General features: G+C 59.3%; 1 protein-coding gene across 3 annotated transcripts in view; it reads right to left on the bottom strand.

The window, feature by feature from the left end:
- The window catches only part of ADGRB1 (adhesion G protein-coupled receptor B1), a 73,792-nt gene that overhangs the window by 42,041 nt on the left and 17,387 nt on the right, over window positions 1-14,364 (bottom strand). For all 3 annotated transcript variants that reach the window (XM_063079382.1, XM_063079381.1, XM_063079383.1), the window contains exons 13-16: window positions 10,428-10,571; window positions 9,824-9,899; window positions 9,524-9,626; window positions 7,944-7,987 (exon numbers count right to left, since the gene is read on the bottom strand). In XM_063079382.1, coding sequence (XP_062935452.1) covers window positions 7,944-7,987; window positions 9,524-9,626; window positions 9,824-9,899; window positions 10,428-10,571 — 367 coding nt within the window. The remainder of the gene's footprint in view (window positions 1-7,943; window positions 7,988-9,523; window positions 9,627-9,823; window positions 9,900-10,427; window positions 10,572-14,364) is intronic.

The following is a 14,364-nucleotide window of genomic DNA, read 5'->3' as shown; positions in this document are numbered from 1 at the left end:
GAGCAGGCTGATCTAGTGGTGCCCGGCCTGGGTCTGGCGTCAGGACAGGCGCTGAGAGAATGTCTCCCTCCACGTTCCCCCTTCATATACCACACTCTGCCAGACTGTCCCAGACGCTGCTCTGGCTCAGGCCTGAGAGGGGACTGCATCTGGTAGAATAAGGGTGCTGAGAGGCAACAAGTTGGGGGAACTCCCCTCCAGTGGAACAGGAGCCTGCTACAGGACTTCTCAGAGCCTTTCTAGTTGATGCATGTGTGGACCCAAGAGCACCTCGAGTCCTGACCTTCCTAGAGCCCTTGTGGGCCTGGCATCTGGCATAGACCCCCCATACAGCCTAGTGCAGCAGGACAAGGGCACTGGGCCTGTGCCCTAGCCTGTACCAACACCCCACTCTGGGCCTCAGTAGAACAACCATTCAAGTGTGGAAAGAGCAGGTGATCTCTGAAGATCTTGCCAGTTCTGATTTTCATATTCCATGCATGGTTATTTACGTTTTTAAAAAAGGAGTTTTAAAAGACTGCAAAATATTTGCAACTTCCCATGTGTGGAAACACCCAGGGAGCTGTCCTTTCAGGACCGTGGACCTAAACTCCCAATATGTACTACTGATCTATAGCAAAACCAGCCATTCATAGGTCCATCTGCATCTCCACCCATCATCTACTCATCCATCCATCAACCCATCCACCCACCTACCCATCTACCCATTCACCCACCCATCCATTATCCCATCCATCTATCCATCCATCCACCCACCTATCCATTCTCCCAACCATCCATCCATCCATCCACCAACCCACCCATTCTCCCATCCATCCATCCATCCATCCACCCAACCATCCGTTCTCCCATCCATCCATCCATCCATCCACCCACCCACCCACCCATCCATTCTCCCATCCATCCACCCATCCACCCACCCACCCATTCTCCCATCCATCCATCCATCCATCCATTCACCCATCAATCCACCCACCCATTCTCCCATCCATCTATCCCTCCATCCACCCACCTATCCATTCTCCCAACCATCCATCCATCCATCCACCAACCCACCCATTCTCCCATCCATCCATCCATCCATCCACCCAACCATCCGTTCTCCCATCCATCCATCCATCCATCCACCCACCCACCCACCCATCCATTCTCCCATCCATCCACCCATCCACCCACCCACCCATTCTCCCATCCATCCATCCATCCATCCATCCACCCATCCACCCACCCACCCACCCAACCAACCATTCTCCCACCCATCCACCCACCCACCCATTCTCCCATCCTTCCATCCATCCATCCACCCATCCATCCATTCTCCCAACCATCCACCAATCCATCCACTGAACCACCCAATCTCCCATCCATCCATCCATCCATCCATTCCCCCATCCATCCATCCATCCATCCATCCACCCACCCACCCATTATCCTATCCAACCATCCATCCATCCCTCCATCCCTCCATCCATCCACCCACCCACCCTTTCTCCCATCCATCCATCCATCCATCCACCGATCCACCCTTTCTCCCATCCATCCATGCATCCATCCATCCATCCATCCACCCACCCACCCATTCTCCCATCCATCCATCCATCGACCCACCCATTCTCCCATACATCCATCCACCCACCCACCCACCCATTCTCCCATGCATCCATCCATCCATCCACCCATTCTCCCATCCATCCATCCATCCATCCACCCACGCACCCATTCTCCCATCCTTCCACCCACCCAACCACCCACCCATTCTCCTATCCATCCATCTATCCATAAACCCACCCATCCATTCTCACATCCATTCATCCATCCACCCATTCATCCACCCATCCATCCACCCACCCATCCATTCTCCCATCCATCCACCCAGCTACCCATTCTCCCATCCTCTCACCCACCCAACCACCCACCCATTCTCTTATCCATCCATCTATCCATCAACCCACCCACCCATTCTCCCATCCATCCATCCATCGATCCATCCACCCACCCACCCATTCTCCTATCCATCCATCCATTCATTCACCCACCCATCCATTTTCCCAACCATCCATCCCTCCTTCCACCAACCCACCCATTCTCCCATCCATCCATCCACCCACCCACCCATTCTCCCATCCATACATCCATCCATCCACCCATCCATCCATCCATCGACCCACCCATTCTCCATACATCCATCCACCCACCCATCCATTCTCCCACCCATCCATCCACCCACCCACCCACCCACCCATTCTCCCATCCTTCCTTCCATACATCCACCCACCCATTCTCCCATGCATCCATCCATCCACCCACCCATTCTCCCATCCATCCATCCATCCATCCATTCTCCCATCCATCCACCCACCTACCCATTCTCCCATCCTCTCACCCACCCAACCACCCACCCATTCTCTTATCCATCCACCTATCCATCAACCCACCCACCCATTCTCCCATCCATCCATCCATCAATCCATCCACCCACCCACCCATTCTCTTATCCATCCATCCATCCATTCACCCACCCATCCATTTTCCCAACCATCCATCCCTCCTTCCACCAACCCACCCATTCTCCCATCCATCCATCTATCCACCCACCCACCCACCCATTCTCCCATCCATACATCCATCCATCCACCCATCCATCCATCCATCGACCCACCCATTCTCCCATACATCCATCCACCCACCCATCCATTCTCCCACCCATCCATCCACCCACCCACACACCCATTCTCCCATCCTTCCTTCCATCCATCCACCCACCCATTCTCCCATCCATCCATCCATCCATCCATCCATCCATCCATCCATCCACCCATTCTCCCATCCATCCATCCATCCATCCATCCATCCACCAACCCATCCATTCTCCCATCCACCCACCCATCCATTCTCCCATCCATCCACCCACCCACCCATTCTCCCATCCACCCATCCACCCACTCACCCATCCTCCCAGCCACCCATCCATTCTCCCATCCTTCCATCCACCCATCGATTCTACCATCCATCCATCATCCACCCACTCGTCCATTCTCCCATCCATCCATCCACCCACCCGTCCATTCTCCCATCCATCCATCCACCCACCCGTCCATTCTCCCATCCATCCATCCACCCACCCATCCATTCTCCCATCCTTCCATCCACCCATCCATTCTCCCATCCATCCATCCATCCACCCATCCATTCTCCCATCCATCCATCCATCCATCCATCCATCCATCCATCCATCCACCCACCCACCCATCCATTCTCCCATCCTTCCATCCACCCATCCTCCCATCCATCATCCATCCACCCACCCGTTCTCCCATCCATCCATCCATCCATCCATCCACCCACCCATCCATTCTCCCATCCTTCCATCCACCCTTCCATTCTCCCATCCACCCATCCACCCACTCACCCATTCTCCCATCCATTCATCCACCCACCCACCCACTTTCCCATCCACTCATTCATCCGTGCTTTTAACCATCCACCCATCCATCCACCCTCCCATTCACCCACAAATCCATCACCCACCTCTCTGTCTATAGTGGGCTGAACAGTGTCACTCCGAAATATCTGTCCAAGTCCTAACTCTCAGAACTAGTGAACATGATCTCATTTGGAAATACGGTCCTTGCAGATGTTGTTGAGGTAAGGATCTTGAGGTGATATCATACTAGATTTAGGGTGGGCCATGGATCCATTGACTGGTGTTATAAGAAGAGAGGACGCAGAGACAGGCAGGGAGAAGGCAGTGTGAAGACAGAGGCAGAGTCCGAGCAATGGCGCCACAAACCAAGAAACGCCAAGAATTGCTCAGAGCCAAGGATGTTGGGGCAGCAAGAAAGGACCCTCCCCAGAGCCGTCAGAGGGAGGTGGCCCTGCCCTCCCCTTGATTTCAAAATTCTGGCCCCTGGAACTATGAGAGAATGGATTTCTGTTGTCTCAAGTCACCTAGTTTGTGGTAATTTCCATAATTTGCTATGGCAGTCCTGGAAACTAATGTACTCTCCATCCTTCCAACCCGTCTTCCACCTTCTTTCCTTCTCTTACCCACTCACTCATCCACCCACTGACCCATCTCTACCCGTCTGTCCTCTCATCCACAGCCCACCCACTCACCCTTCCTTCCATCACCTGTCAACGGATCATGCCTCCAGCCATCGCCTACTCTCCTCTTACCTACTGGTCACGCAGCAGTCCACAACTGTGCTCCTGAATCCATCCACCCCACACGTCTCCAGCTACCAAGGTCTATGCACACCCCCACTTGTCCAGCGCCGCCCACACGCATCCATTCACCCACCCATTCCTGCACCCAGCCACCCCGTCACCACCTCTCGCATAGACCATGGCTGATCCTCAACAGGGCAGCACTTGACTCTCAGGATACAGACCTGACTTTGACATGGCTGCCACCACCCTCCTTGGCTGAGACACACACGTGGCTGAGGAACTTTAGAGGAGCACGCTAAGGTATGGGTGGTCTCCACTGGTCTGAATATTTGGAAACTCTGCAAGGCCCCCCTTTACTCCCCATTTTCCTCTCCAACACCCCACTCCCAGGCCCTCACTGCCACTGGCCAGGCTGGTGGAGGGAGCAGGGGTAGCAGGAGCCTTGAACCATGCTGCCAGGCAGGCTCAGACCTGGGTGATCCAGGGTATTTGGGCCTGAGAGGGTGGGATTGGGTCACATAACTCTGGGTACTGGGATGAGGGACCTCAAGGCTACCAGAGTGTGAGCAAAAACCTGGGTGTGGCTGTCAAGCCCCTGTGTGCAAATGTGTGTGTGGATAAGGGGGTGAGGTAGGCAGAGAGACCGAACTGGGGGTGGAAGCCTCTGACTCATTCTTTCCAAGATGAGTGTGTCACAGGGTCAACTGTTACATGTGGCTGGAAGAGGAGGTAGCTCTGCAGGCATATGACACATACGTAACTCATGTAATCAAGCACAAGTTATTCTAGCGGAGACACGAAAGGCTCAGTGTGGGACCAGGATCAGGGTTCAGCAAGTGAACAGAATCAAGGCTCAGCACATGACCAGAGTACAGGCTCAATCTGAGATTGGGATCTGGGCTCTATATGTGACTAGGATCAGGGTTCAATATGAGTCACAATTATGGACCTAAGAGGTCACTTTAGCTCGGCTGATGGTCACTGATGGCTGTCTCCTACAAACCACCCCACTCTCCTCCCAACAGAATCCCTCCCCAACACATGGGCTCTTTCTCACCCAAGCGTACATATACAGGCCCACGCCAGCACAGACCCAATCCCCTGGCACACTGGTGGAAGCAGACCAGGGGCCCTGACCATGGTCTCCCTTTCAGGTCAACAGGGAAGCACTTGGCTCCTGTGAGCTGGTTCATAGGGTGAGGCATGGCCCCAGCAGCTGCGGAGGCAGGAGCCCCCTGTGCAGAGCAGAGAGGAGGTGGGAGGCAGGGAGAAGAAGTCAGCGCCCCCACGCCCCCTCAGCCACTGCCCACCCTCTGGGACTCCAGGCTGCCCAGCTCTGGAGCAGACAGCCTCCACCAGCACTGAGCTTTCAGCTGGACCATGGGCCCTTCAGCACCTCACAGGTAACAGGTGTGAGGTGGGCCCAGCTCCCAGGGCTGCGTCAGGGTCAAACCAGGAACCTGTGTGTGCAATGCCACTCAGAACTGTCCTCGAGGCCCTGGGCACCCCCCCATGCCTGTGGGAGGAAGGGCAGGTGAGGCCATGCCGATGCCCAGCACCCGAGGTCCTGACCACAGTCCTCTCACTGCCCCTGCTCCTCCCCCAAAGCAGGCAGACTCTGGCCACAATGACAAGGAAGCCGAGGCGCCCAGGGTCCAGGATAGCCCAAGCCCATAGCCTGGTCCCTGTGACAGTGTCCTTGACTCAGCTGGGCTGGCCAGACCCCTCACGGCCTGCTGCTTGGAGCAATTCTCTACCAAGAGCTGAAGATTGTCTGAGGACTCAACCCCGGGAATAATCAGGAATACGGACGGAACCATTCCTGCGTGGATGTGGACGCTGGCTGCACTGGGCTTATGTCAGTAGAAAGTGGGGGGCCGGGGGGGCCGCCCCTGGGAGCTGCAGCAGCCAGTGAACAGCCCCAAGGGAGGTTTCTAGGCTGTGGCAGGGGCTTGTGGTAACGTCAGGGGTGAGGCAGGACCAACCTGCAGCCACAGCACCCCCTCCACCCCTGAAAATGCAGAACTCCAAGACACCCCAGAATGGCCACAGGGGCCAGACTGGGTAGTGGGGGTGCCGGGCTCTTTTTTCTTGCTTTTCCCATCCTTTTCTGATTACCTATTTTGTACAAAGAACTTGTGCCACCTGCAAAACCTGGAGAAAAGCATCAAGTAGCAACCAAAGCCAGAAAGCCAGCTTCCCAGGGCTGCAGGGCCATCCCAGCTCTGCCCCGCCCAGCCCCCGGCCCCCAGACCCAGAGCAGGAAAGGCCAGCAGTAGGGGGAGGTGAGGGCGTGGCCCTGCACACTCCTGCAGTCTGTTCCTTCTGCCAAGACGCTTGTCCCCAGACACCCATGTGCACGTTACTACAGGTGCCAGGCCTCTGCCCAAACGTCACCTCCTGGTGGTGGCTGCCACAGCCCTGCTCCAAAACACCACACCTGCCACCAGACACTGCTTGGCACATGGCATGACCTAACATGGGTGGACGGTTGAACGGTGGGTGGGTGGCTGGCTGGCTGGCTGAGTGGGCGGGTGGGTGGGTGAATGGATGATGGATGGACAGATGAGTGGATGGTAGGTGGACAGACGGATGACTACCCCACTGCCTCAACAACTTCCCGAGTCAAGAAACATGCTGTCACCGTCTGGCCTCCCCATGCCTCTCTGCACATACAACCTCCGTGCTTTTGCTCAAGCTGTGCCTGTTCCTGAAACCTTCCTCCCTTCACTGCTGGCCAAAGCTGTCCTCCTCCATCTCCAGCCACTCAGGAAGCCTTCCCTGGCATCCCAGGATACACAGTCACCCTTGCACTTCCTGCAACTTGAGAGACTGCTGCACGTACCACCAGTGCCTGGGCAGCCAGCCAGCCTGGCGGAGGGGTTCAAGGAGGCCTGGGGTTGACCGTGCCAGGGCAGCAAGGGGGGCCAGAGTTGAGGGAGGTGTTCAGAGGGGCAGGTGGGCGATGGCCGGGACACCCAGCTCCTTGACCACAGCCTCCAACTCACAGGCCAGAGCCCCTGCCCACCTGACCTGTCACAATCCTGCCACCAAGTTCTCTCCACCCATCTCCCCAAATCCTGACCCTGCTTCACCTCTGGGGTGACTCTTCCTTCTGACTAAATGAGGCATCCTTCTCACTCCTCCATTAGCCTTGTGGTCTGGGAGGTCACCGCTCTGGCGTGCCCAGGCAGTGCCCTGAGATCGCACACCACTGCCTGGCCACTCTGGGCAGAACCTCCACCAGGCATTGAACAAGCGTCAAGTTTGTCCTTGTGTGCCACAGCACCTGAGACAGGCACCTAACGGGCTTGATGAGGAACCGAATGCGTGACCACAAGGCCACCCTGACTGGCCCAGGGCCCCCACGCCCCATCTGAGTACTCCCAGTCTGCAATCCCCCCCGCAAGCTGCCCTGTCCGGCGCAGTGACGCTGCCCAGCTCCGCGGCACCTGGTGCCCACCTGCAGACCTAGGATGCAACCCGCTCTGGGCATGGGGGGGCCAGGATGCCCCGCCCCATCACCTGGCCCAGGGCTGGACATGCACATCCCTCCCCTCCCCTGAACTGGGGGGGGGTTGGCAGCGGGACCTGGTGGGCTCCAGAGGCAGACCAAGGCAGGGAGTGGGCAGGAGGACCATGTGAGTACACAGATGGATGGGGGTTGGGGGACAGTGGCCTCGAACCGAAAACCTATGCCCCTTCCCCACTGGCTCAGCCTTCCCCAGACCCCACCCCAGAGCTTCAAGACCACAAAACCCAGGTGAACTTACACATCTGTCTCATCCCACAGGATACAGGTCTGGTTGGTGGTGCCCTGGGAGAGAAGAGGAAGGAGTCAGGGCCTCCACCCACCCCAACCAGCCCCCACCCGCGGGTCACCGCAGGATCCACCCACGGGCGTGCTAGGAGCCCTGACAAGGTGGGTCCCCCAAGAGACTGCATTTTATAAGGAGGACACTGAGGCCCAAGTGGAGATGGAACTGGCCCAAGGTCACTTGGGCCTGCCTCAACTGCCCACTTCCCACTGTGTGGCCTTGGGCAGCATCTGTCCCCTCCCAGAGCCCAGGTATGATGGCAGGGCTAGGCACCAGTGCCCGACATCCTTCCCTGATACAAAGTATGTGATCGGGGTCAGGCACACACCCCCGTCCTGCCCTGATGTCCATGGTCTCATGAACTACGTCCAAGGGCGCTCCTGGGCGCTGTCCCTGCCAGGCTGGCTGCTCACCAGCACTGCAGGAGGGGCACACACAGCAGGCGCACTGGCGCTCTTGAGGGGAGGTGCTCTGAGCACTTATGGAACCGCGTAGTCCTTACCCAACTCTGTTTGTTCCCATTTGATAAGGAAGGGAGCTACAGCACAGAGAGGTTGAGCGACTCCCCCAAGATCACACAGCTGGGAAAGGCAGAGCTGGGTTCTTCCCACAGCTCCCCACAGCCCAGGCCCGGGGTTCAAGGCCTGGTGCTGCCCTGGCCTGGCTGGGTAACCTGGGTGCCTCACCCCCTTGGGGTCCTGCTCTGAGCCCACCCAAAGTGCATCTCAGCCCCTACTGCTTGGAGGTGCAAGGGATAGCGCCAAGGAGCAGGAGCAGGGGTGCTGCAGGAGCTCCAACTGCCACCCCTCTGAGGCCCTGGGTGGGCAACGACGGTACCCACGGGCCCCACCGAGTCCCGCCAGGCTTGTGTGCAGACCCTATGCTGGGCGGTTGGGGACTGCATTGGGTCACACAGCGGAAACACCCTGGAACCTGGAGGAAGCCCAGGAGTGCTGAGGCAATGCTCTTGGCACTAAAATCCAAAACTCTGCATGGTGAGGCCTGGAAGTCTGCTCCAGGGGCTCTGGCAGAGGGTGACCCTGCACTTCCCAGCCTCAAGGGCTCCCTGGGGGCCGCAGGGGTAGTGGGTCTGGGGGCTGGGGGCAGCCAAGAAGATGGTGTGAAAGGAGACAGCGCCCAGTCACACACGCCAGGGATGAAGGGGGTTGTAAGCATGGATAGGTGGGCTCCGTTTCCCAGAAGGAAATGGCCTTCTCTTCCCCAAAAGAACCCAGCCAAGAAGGCCAGGGTGGGCAGTGGTTAGATCTCAGGTGGTGGGGTCAGACATGGGCGGAATTTCAGCACCACATCAACAGGCTGTGTGATCCTGGGCAAGTCACCACACCTCTCTGAGCCTCAGTTTCCCCACCTACAATTCAGGGATAAAAGCAGCTCTCCTGCAGGGCTGTTGTGAGACCCCAAAGGGCTAATGCCTGGGAAGTATGAGCACAAACGCTCTACTCTTGGGATCAGAGAAAAATCACATGCACACGCATGCACACACGTGCCAGCGTGCACACACAGAGGGCACTCACATTGTACATGTGGGCAAACTCGATCTCCAAGGGTGTGAGTAGGGAGCGAGGGGGAGGCTTCACAGTCACCGAGATGACTTTGGAGTTCAGGACAGTCGTGTTCCTGGTGCAGCCACAGGAGCAGCAGCGGTCAGGGAGCTAGCCCAGGAGAGCTTCTCAGCTCCTCCCCCAGGCCAGGCTGAACCCCCGGCCCCTTCTCCAAATGCCCCCCAAGGCCCCCCTCCATGCCCAACCCATTGTCCACCTCCTCCAGGCCAGCCCCTGGGCCCCCTCCCACCCTGCCTGCCCCACGTTGCCCACCTCTGCAGGGCCAGGAAGCTGCCGAGGTTTCTGTAGAGCACGGTGCCCACCACGAACACAGAGGAGTCATCAGCCTCTGGAAGAGAGTGTGCTGTTGCCCCCAACCTTGTCTCTGCAGCTTGGGGCCAGCCTGGACCCTGCCTTGTTGGCCTCTACTGTCCCCTCTGCAAAGTCACGTCACCATCCGATCCATCCCCACCCACAGATGCTGCAGTGGAGGAGCTGGGGCCACTGCCTGGGTCCCAGGTAGGAAGAGGGGGAAGCTGGGGCCCTTCTCGAGTGACCCCCAAGAATTGTGGGGCAGGCAGGACGCGGCTTTTCTTCCTGGGAACCAGAGTCCTTGCTGTGTGACTCGAGCAAGTCCCTTTCCCTCTCTGCAACGAGGTGGTACATGCGCTGTACACAGGCACTGCCCCCAGGGAGGGTAGGGAGGGCTTCCTGGAAGAGGGGACAACCTCGGGACAATAAGAAGTAGCAGGGATGTCACCCTATCTCTTGAGGTGGCAGGCTAGACTCCAGCAGGGACTTCTCAGGATGGCCGGCCCCCAGACTCTGGGGACTGAGTCTCCTATGAGGGCCCCTCCCACTCCTTGGGGCCCCTCACCTGCCAGCCCCGTGGAGAAGACGCTCTTAGACACGGTGACCCTGTCCTCCGGCACCTTGGCCCAGTCGCCCGTGGCCCGCCAGCCCTTCATGGGGAAGCTGATGTCAGTGGCTCCGCTGGCTGGGAGCTTGTGGATGCTGAGGACTGGGGCAGGGCGGGGGGCAAAAGATAGAGAGACAGAGGGTCACGGGCAGGAGCCTGGGCTTTGGGGAGCAGGCCTGGGGTGCAGGACGACGGCACAGTGTTGCCCATGGTTCATAGGGTGGGGCGCAGCGGGCAGCCGCTGCCTGGTGCTCCCTCTCAGCTGCGGCCCACAGGCCCAGCCTCGGCACAGGCTGCAGACCCCACCCTCCATGCACGCGGGTCCTACGCAGGCCTCCAGCTCCCTGACTGGGCCGTGTCCCCAGAGCCCAGCGGGGTCGCAGATGGACACAGTGGGGGCAGCAGGTGCGGCTGGGCTGGGTCTGGTTGGAGCCCCCAAGAGCGGGCCCTGATCCTGATGAATGGGAACTGCGAGGGGACCCTGCCGCAGCCCGTGTGAGGACCTAGGCCCAGGCTCAGCTTGCCGGGCTCCCGGAAGGTAGTCAAAAGCAGGTTCTGGGTCAATCCGTGGTTCCAAGGGATCCACAGGGAGTGCTGTGCCCACCTCGGCATCCCCCCCTCCTGCCTCCCAGATGCAGGCGCCAGCTGTCCCCTCCCGTTAACCCTTCCAGCTGGGGGATGGGGACAGAGTCCGGCTCACGGGGCTCAGAGACACTGCACGAACAGCAGGTGCACAGAGGTGGAGTGAAGCTGACGCGAGCTTCCTTTCCCATTCCAGGAAGGGTCCCTCTGTGCCGGGTGCAGGTGCTGGGTGGTGGAGAGGCGACGGGTTTGGGGAGAAACTGGAGGGCGGAGAGCTCGGTGGGAAGCAGGTGCGGCCAAGAGATGGCCCAGCTCGCACCTCAGGGACGCAGCCCGAGTCGGGCACTGTCCAGCCTCAGAGCGGATGCCCTGGGAGGGGGTGCACTACCCATGTCCCCCTTCACTCCCAGCCTGCCCACCCTGACAAGCACTGTGCCCCCTTCACCCATTGACCCATGGCTTGCACGGAGCCTGCACGGAGCCACCCACATTAGATGTGGGGGGAAGAGGAGAAGGGCTTGGGAGCCACTGCGCTCTGCCCCTGTGCCCCTGTGCCCGTGCCCCTGTGCTCCAGGCTCCCCTGCCCCAGCCCATTCCCTCCTCCGCACCTCTGTGGGCACGGTGCCCCTTTCCACACGCCCATGCCTGCCATGCCTGGCTTGGCTCGGCGAACTCCCCCTGCCCTCCCTCCTCATCTGGCCTTGCCCTCCCTGCATTTGTGTGGCCACCTCTGGGACACAGGGCATCTTCCCTACAAGATGCCCTGGGGACAGAGACAGGGACAGGCCCTCCTCTCTGAATGCCCAGTGCCCAGCACGTGGCCAGCCCTTGTTGCTGTGTGCTTCGCCAATGAATGAATGAATGGACAAATGCATTCACTCAGCACATTTACTGAGCGCCGACTGTGTGCAGGGACTGCTGTGGACACTGAGGGTGCAGAAGAGAACGAGACAGATGGAAGCCTCTGCTGGAGGTGACGTGAAGCGGGGACACAGAGGAAGCCAGGCAGGGAAGAAGACAGAGGGTCTCAGGTCTATGGGGCAGCAGAGACCATGGAGGCAGGGTCAGGAAGTGCTCCCTGCAGAGGGGAGGTGACACGTGGATAAAGACCTGGAGGAGATGGACCGCTCATGCTCGCTCGTTCCTGGATGGAGCGAGCGGCACATCCCAGGAGCAGGGAGAGTGGGGGGAGGGGGAAGGAGAGGACGAGGTTGGGTGGGTGGAGCCAGAGTAAGGGCGGAGTGAAGGGAGGGGCTGGTCCCAAGCCCTGGGGCCTCCATGAGAGGGGGTGGGAGGGGGTTAGGAGCTGGCACAATGGTCCCCTGGAATGAGACTTGTGTCCTGGCTGGGTGTGGGGGGAGCACAGGCAGGTGAGGGGCGGGGCTCAGTGTTCTGGCAGGTGGGGCAAGATCAGGAGCCTCGATTTGGGTGACTTGGGCTTGTTGCCTCTGAAATGCCCTTAGACACCCGGGGCAGCAGGAGACGCCTGGTCTGGAGCTCGCGGGAGGTAAGGCTGCAGATGGACCCTGCAGCGGGCAGGGCACTAGGGTGTTTAAGGTCGTGACACCAGGCGAGGCCACAGGGGCAGGTGGGTCCAGGGCAAGGGCTCAGGGGAGCTGGGGCCTCCACCTGGAAGTCCAGGTGAGGAAGAAGATGAGCCAGAGTGGTGGAAGGGGCTGGTCCGAAGCCAAGTGGCGGTGGGGGGGGGTGAGGAAGAGGAGGAGGGGGGAAGAGGAGGGGGAAGGGAAGCAGTGGAGGGAGGAGGTGGCAGGAGCGATGTCCTAATTCTCAAGTGGATGCGGGGGCGGGAACCCAGGACGGCGGGGTCATCGTGGGAGCAGTGGAGGGCTGAGCAGGGGCAGGTGTGCTGGCACGTCCTCTCCCCTCAGGGAGGGGGTGGAGGGCTGAGGGCTGGGGGCTGGGCAGAGAAGCAGGGTCCTGGACAAGTGGGAATGTGCCAGAGAATGCAGTCCGGACAAGGTCGTGGGCACCTCCACCCCCCATGAGAGGGCAGGGACCTGAGGGTGCTGCAGGGCACTAGACTGACCTGGAGGGAGGAAGTCAGGAGCCCGGGGAGGCCACGTGGTCCCAGGACTGAATGCTGGGGATGGCCAGGGGAGGCTGCTACTAACCAAACCAGCAGGTGTCCGGGTGTCCGGGGGTCTGGAGGGAAGGTTCCCAGAGGAGTCCAGGGAACTGAGGGGCCAGCCAGTGGGAGGGATGTGTGTTGAACATTGAGACCCCCAAGACTGACACCGAGAGGTGGACAGAGTGCCCTGACTGAGGAGCTCAGGCTGCCCAGGACCAAGGGGTAGTCTACTAATGATAAGTGTGGGGTCCCCAATGGCACAGGGGATGGGCAGAGGGGCAGAACAGATGCATAGGGTGCATGGGGTGTGTGGGGGCTCTGGGGTGCGTGGGCATATGAGGAGAGTGGGATATAGACATTGTAGGGATTGCAGAGGGTGTATGAGATTATGGGGTGTGTGCGTGAACAGGATGTATGGGAAATGAGGGGTGACCAGGAGGAGCCCAGAGCCTCTGGTGGGGACAAACGGCTGTCCCTGATGTCCACAGGCTCAGAACAGGCTTCCTGAGGCAGGAGGTCTGTGCCTGTCCAGGGGCCATGGGCCATGCTGAGTGCCCTGGAAGCAGCCACAGTGAGGTCCTGGGCCAGGAGAGGTGAGAGCCCTGTCCCTCACCCACTCCCCAAGAGGGCACAGAAGCCCTCTCCTCTCTGGGCCACTTGCATCTCACCTACAAATCCCGGCCTGGGAAGGAAGGGAGCAGTCTCAGAAGGTGACACTGGGCTGGGAAGTCTGAGGCCAGCAGGCCTGGAGCCATGGCTGACCCCATATGCCAGCCGGCCTCTGACAGCAGCCGGGCCTGAATCTCCCTCTCTGTGACATGGGCTCTGCCCGAGTTCTGGGGCCCCAAGCTCCTAAGGCAGAAAGCAGTGCCAGCGCTTGGGACCTCCAGCTTAGGAAACACGGGCCCAGGCCGGGGCAGCTGTGTGTGCCTGCTGCCACCAGGGCATCAGTGTGGCAGCTGGGTGAGGTCCCAGGGTGTGGGTGCTCATGAAGCTCAGCTGATCGTGGCCACATCCTAAAGGTCAAGCATCCCCACAAGGAGGTGACAATCTCCCTTGGTGCTGTTTGGATCACAGCTGGGGCCAGTGCCACTCCTGGGTCTCCCTTTATGAGGGGGGTCCCTGGCCAAAGCAGGGAGAGTTTGGGAAATGTGGCCCATGAGAGGGATGGGAGGGGAATGTGGTGATAGTCATTAAACAGAACTGTTGTGCATGTCTCTAGTG

Source organism: Cynocephalus volans, chromosome 15 (assembly GCF_027409185.1).
Source record: "Cynocephalus volans isolate mCynVol1 chromosome 15, mCynVol1.pri, whole genome shotgun sequence".
NCBI lineage: Eukaryota > Metazoa > Chordata > Mammalia > Dermoptera > Cynocephalidae > Cynocephalus > Cynocephalus volans.
Note: the sequence above shows the minus strand (reverse complement) of the source record. Positions and strands in the feature narration are given on the sequence as shown.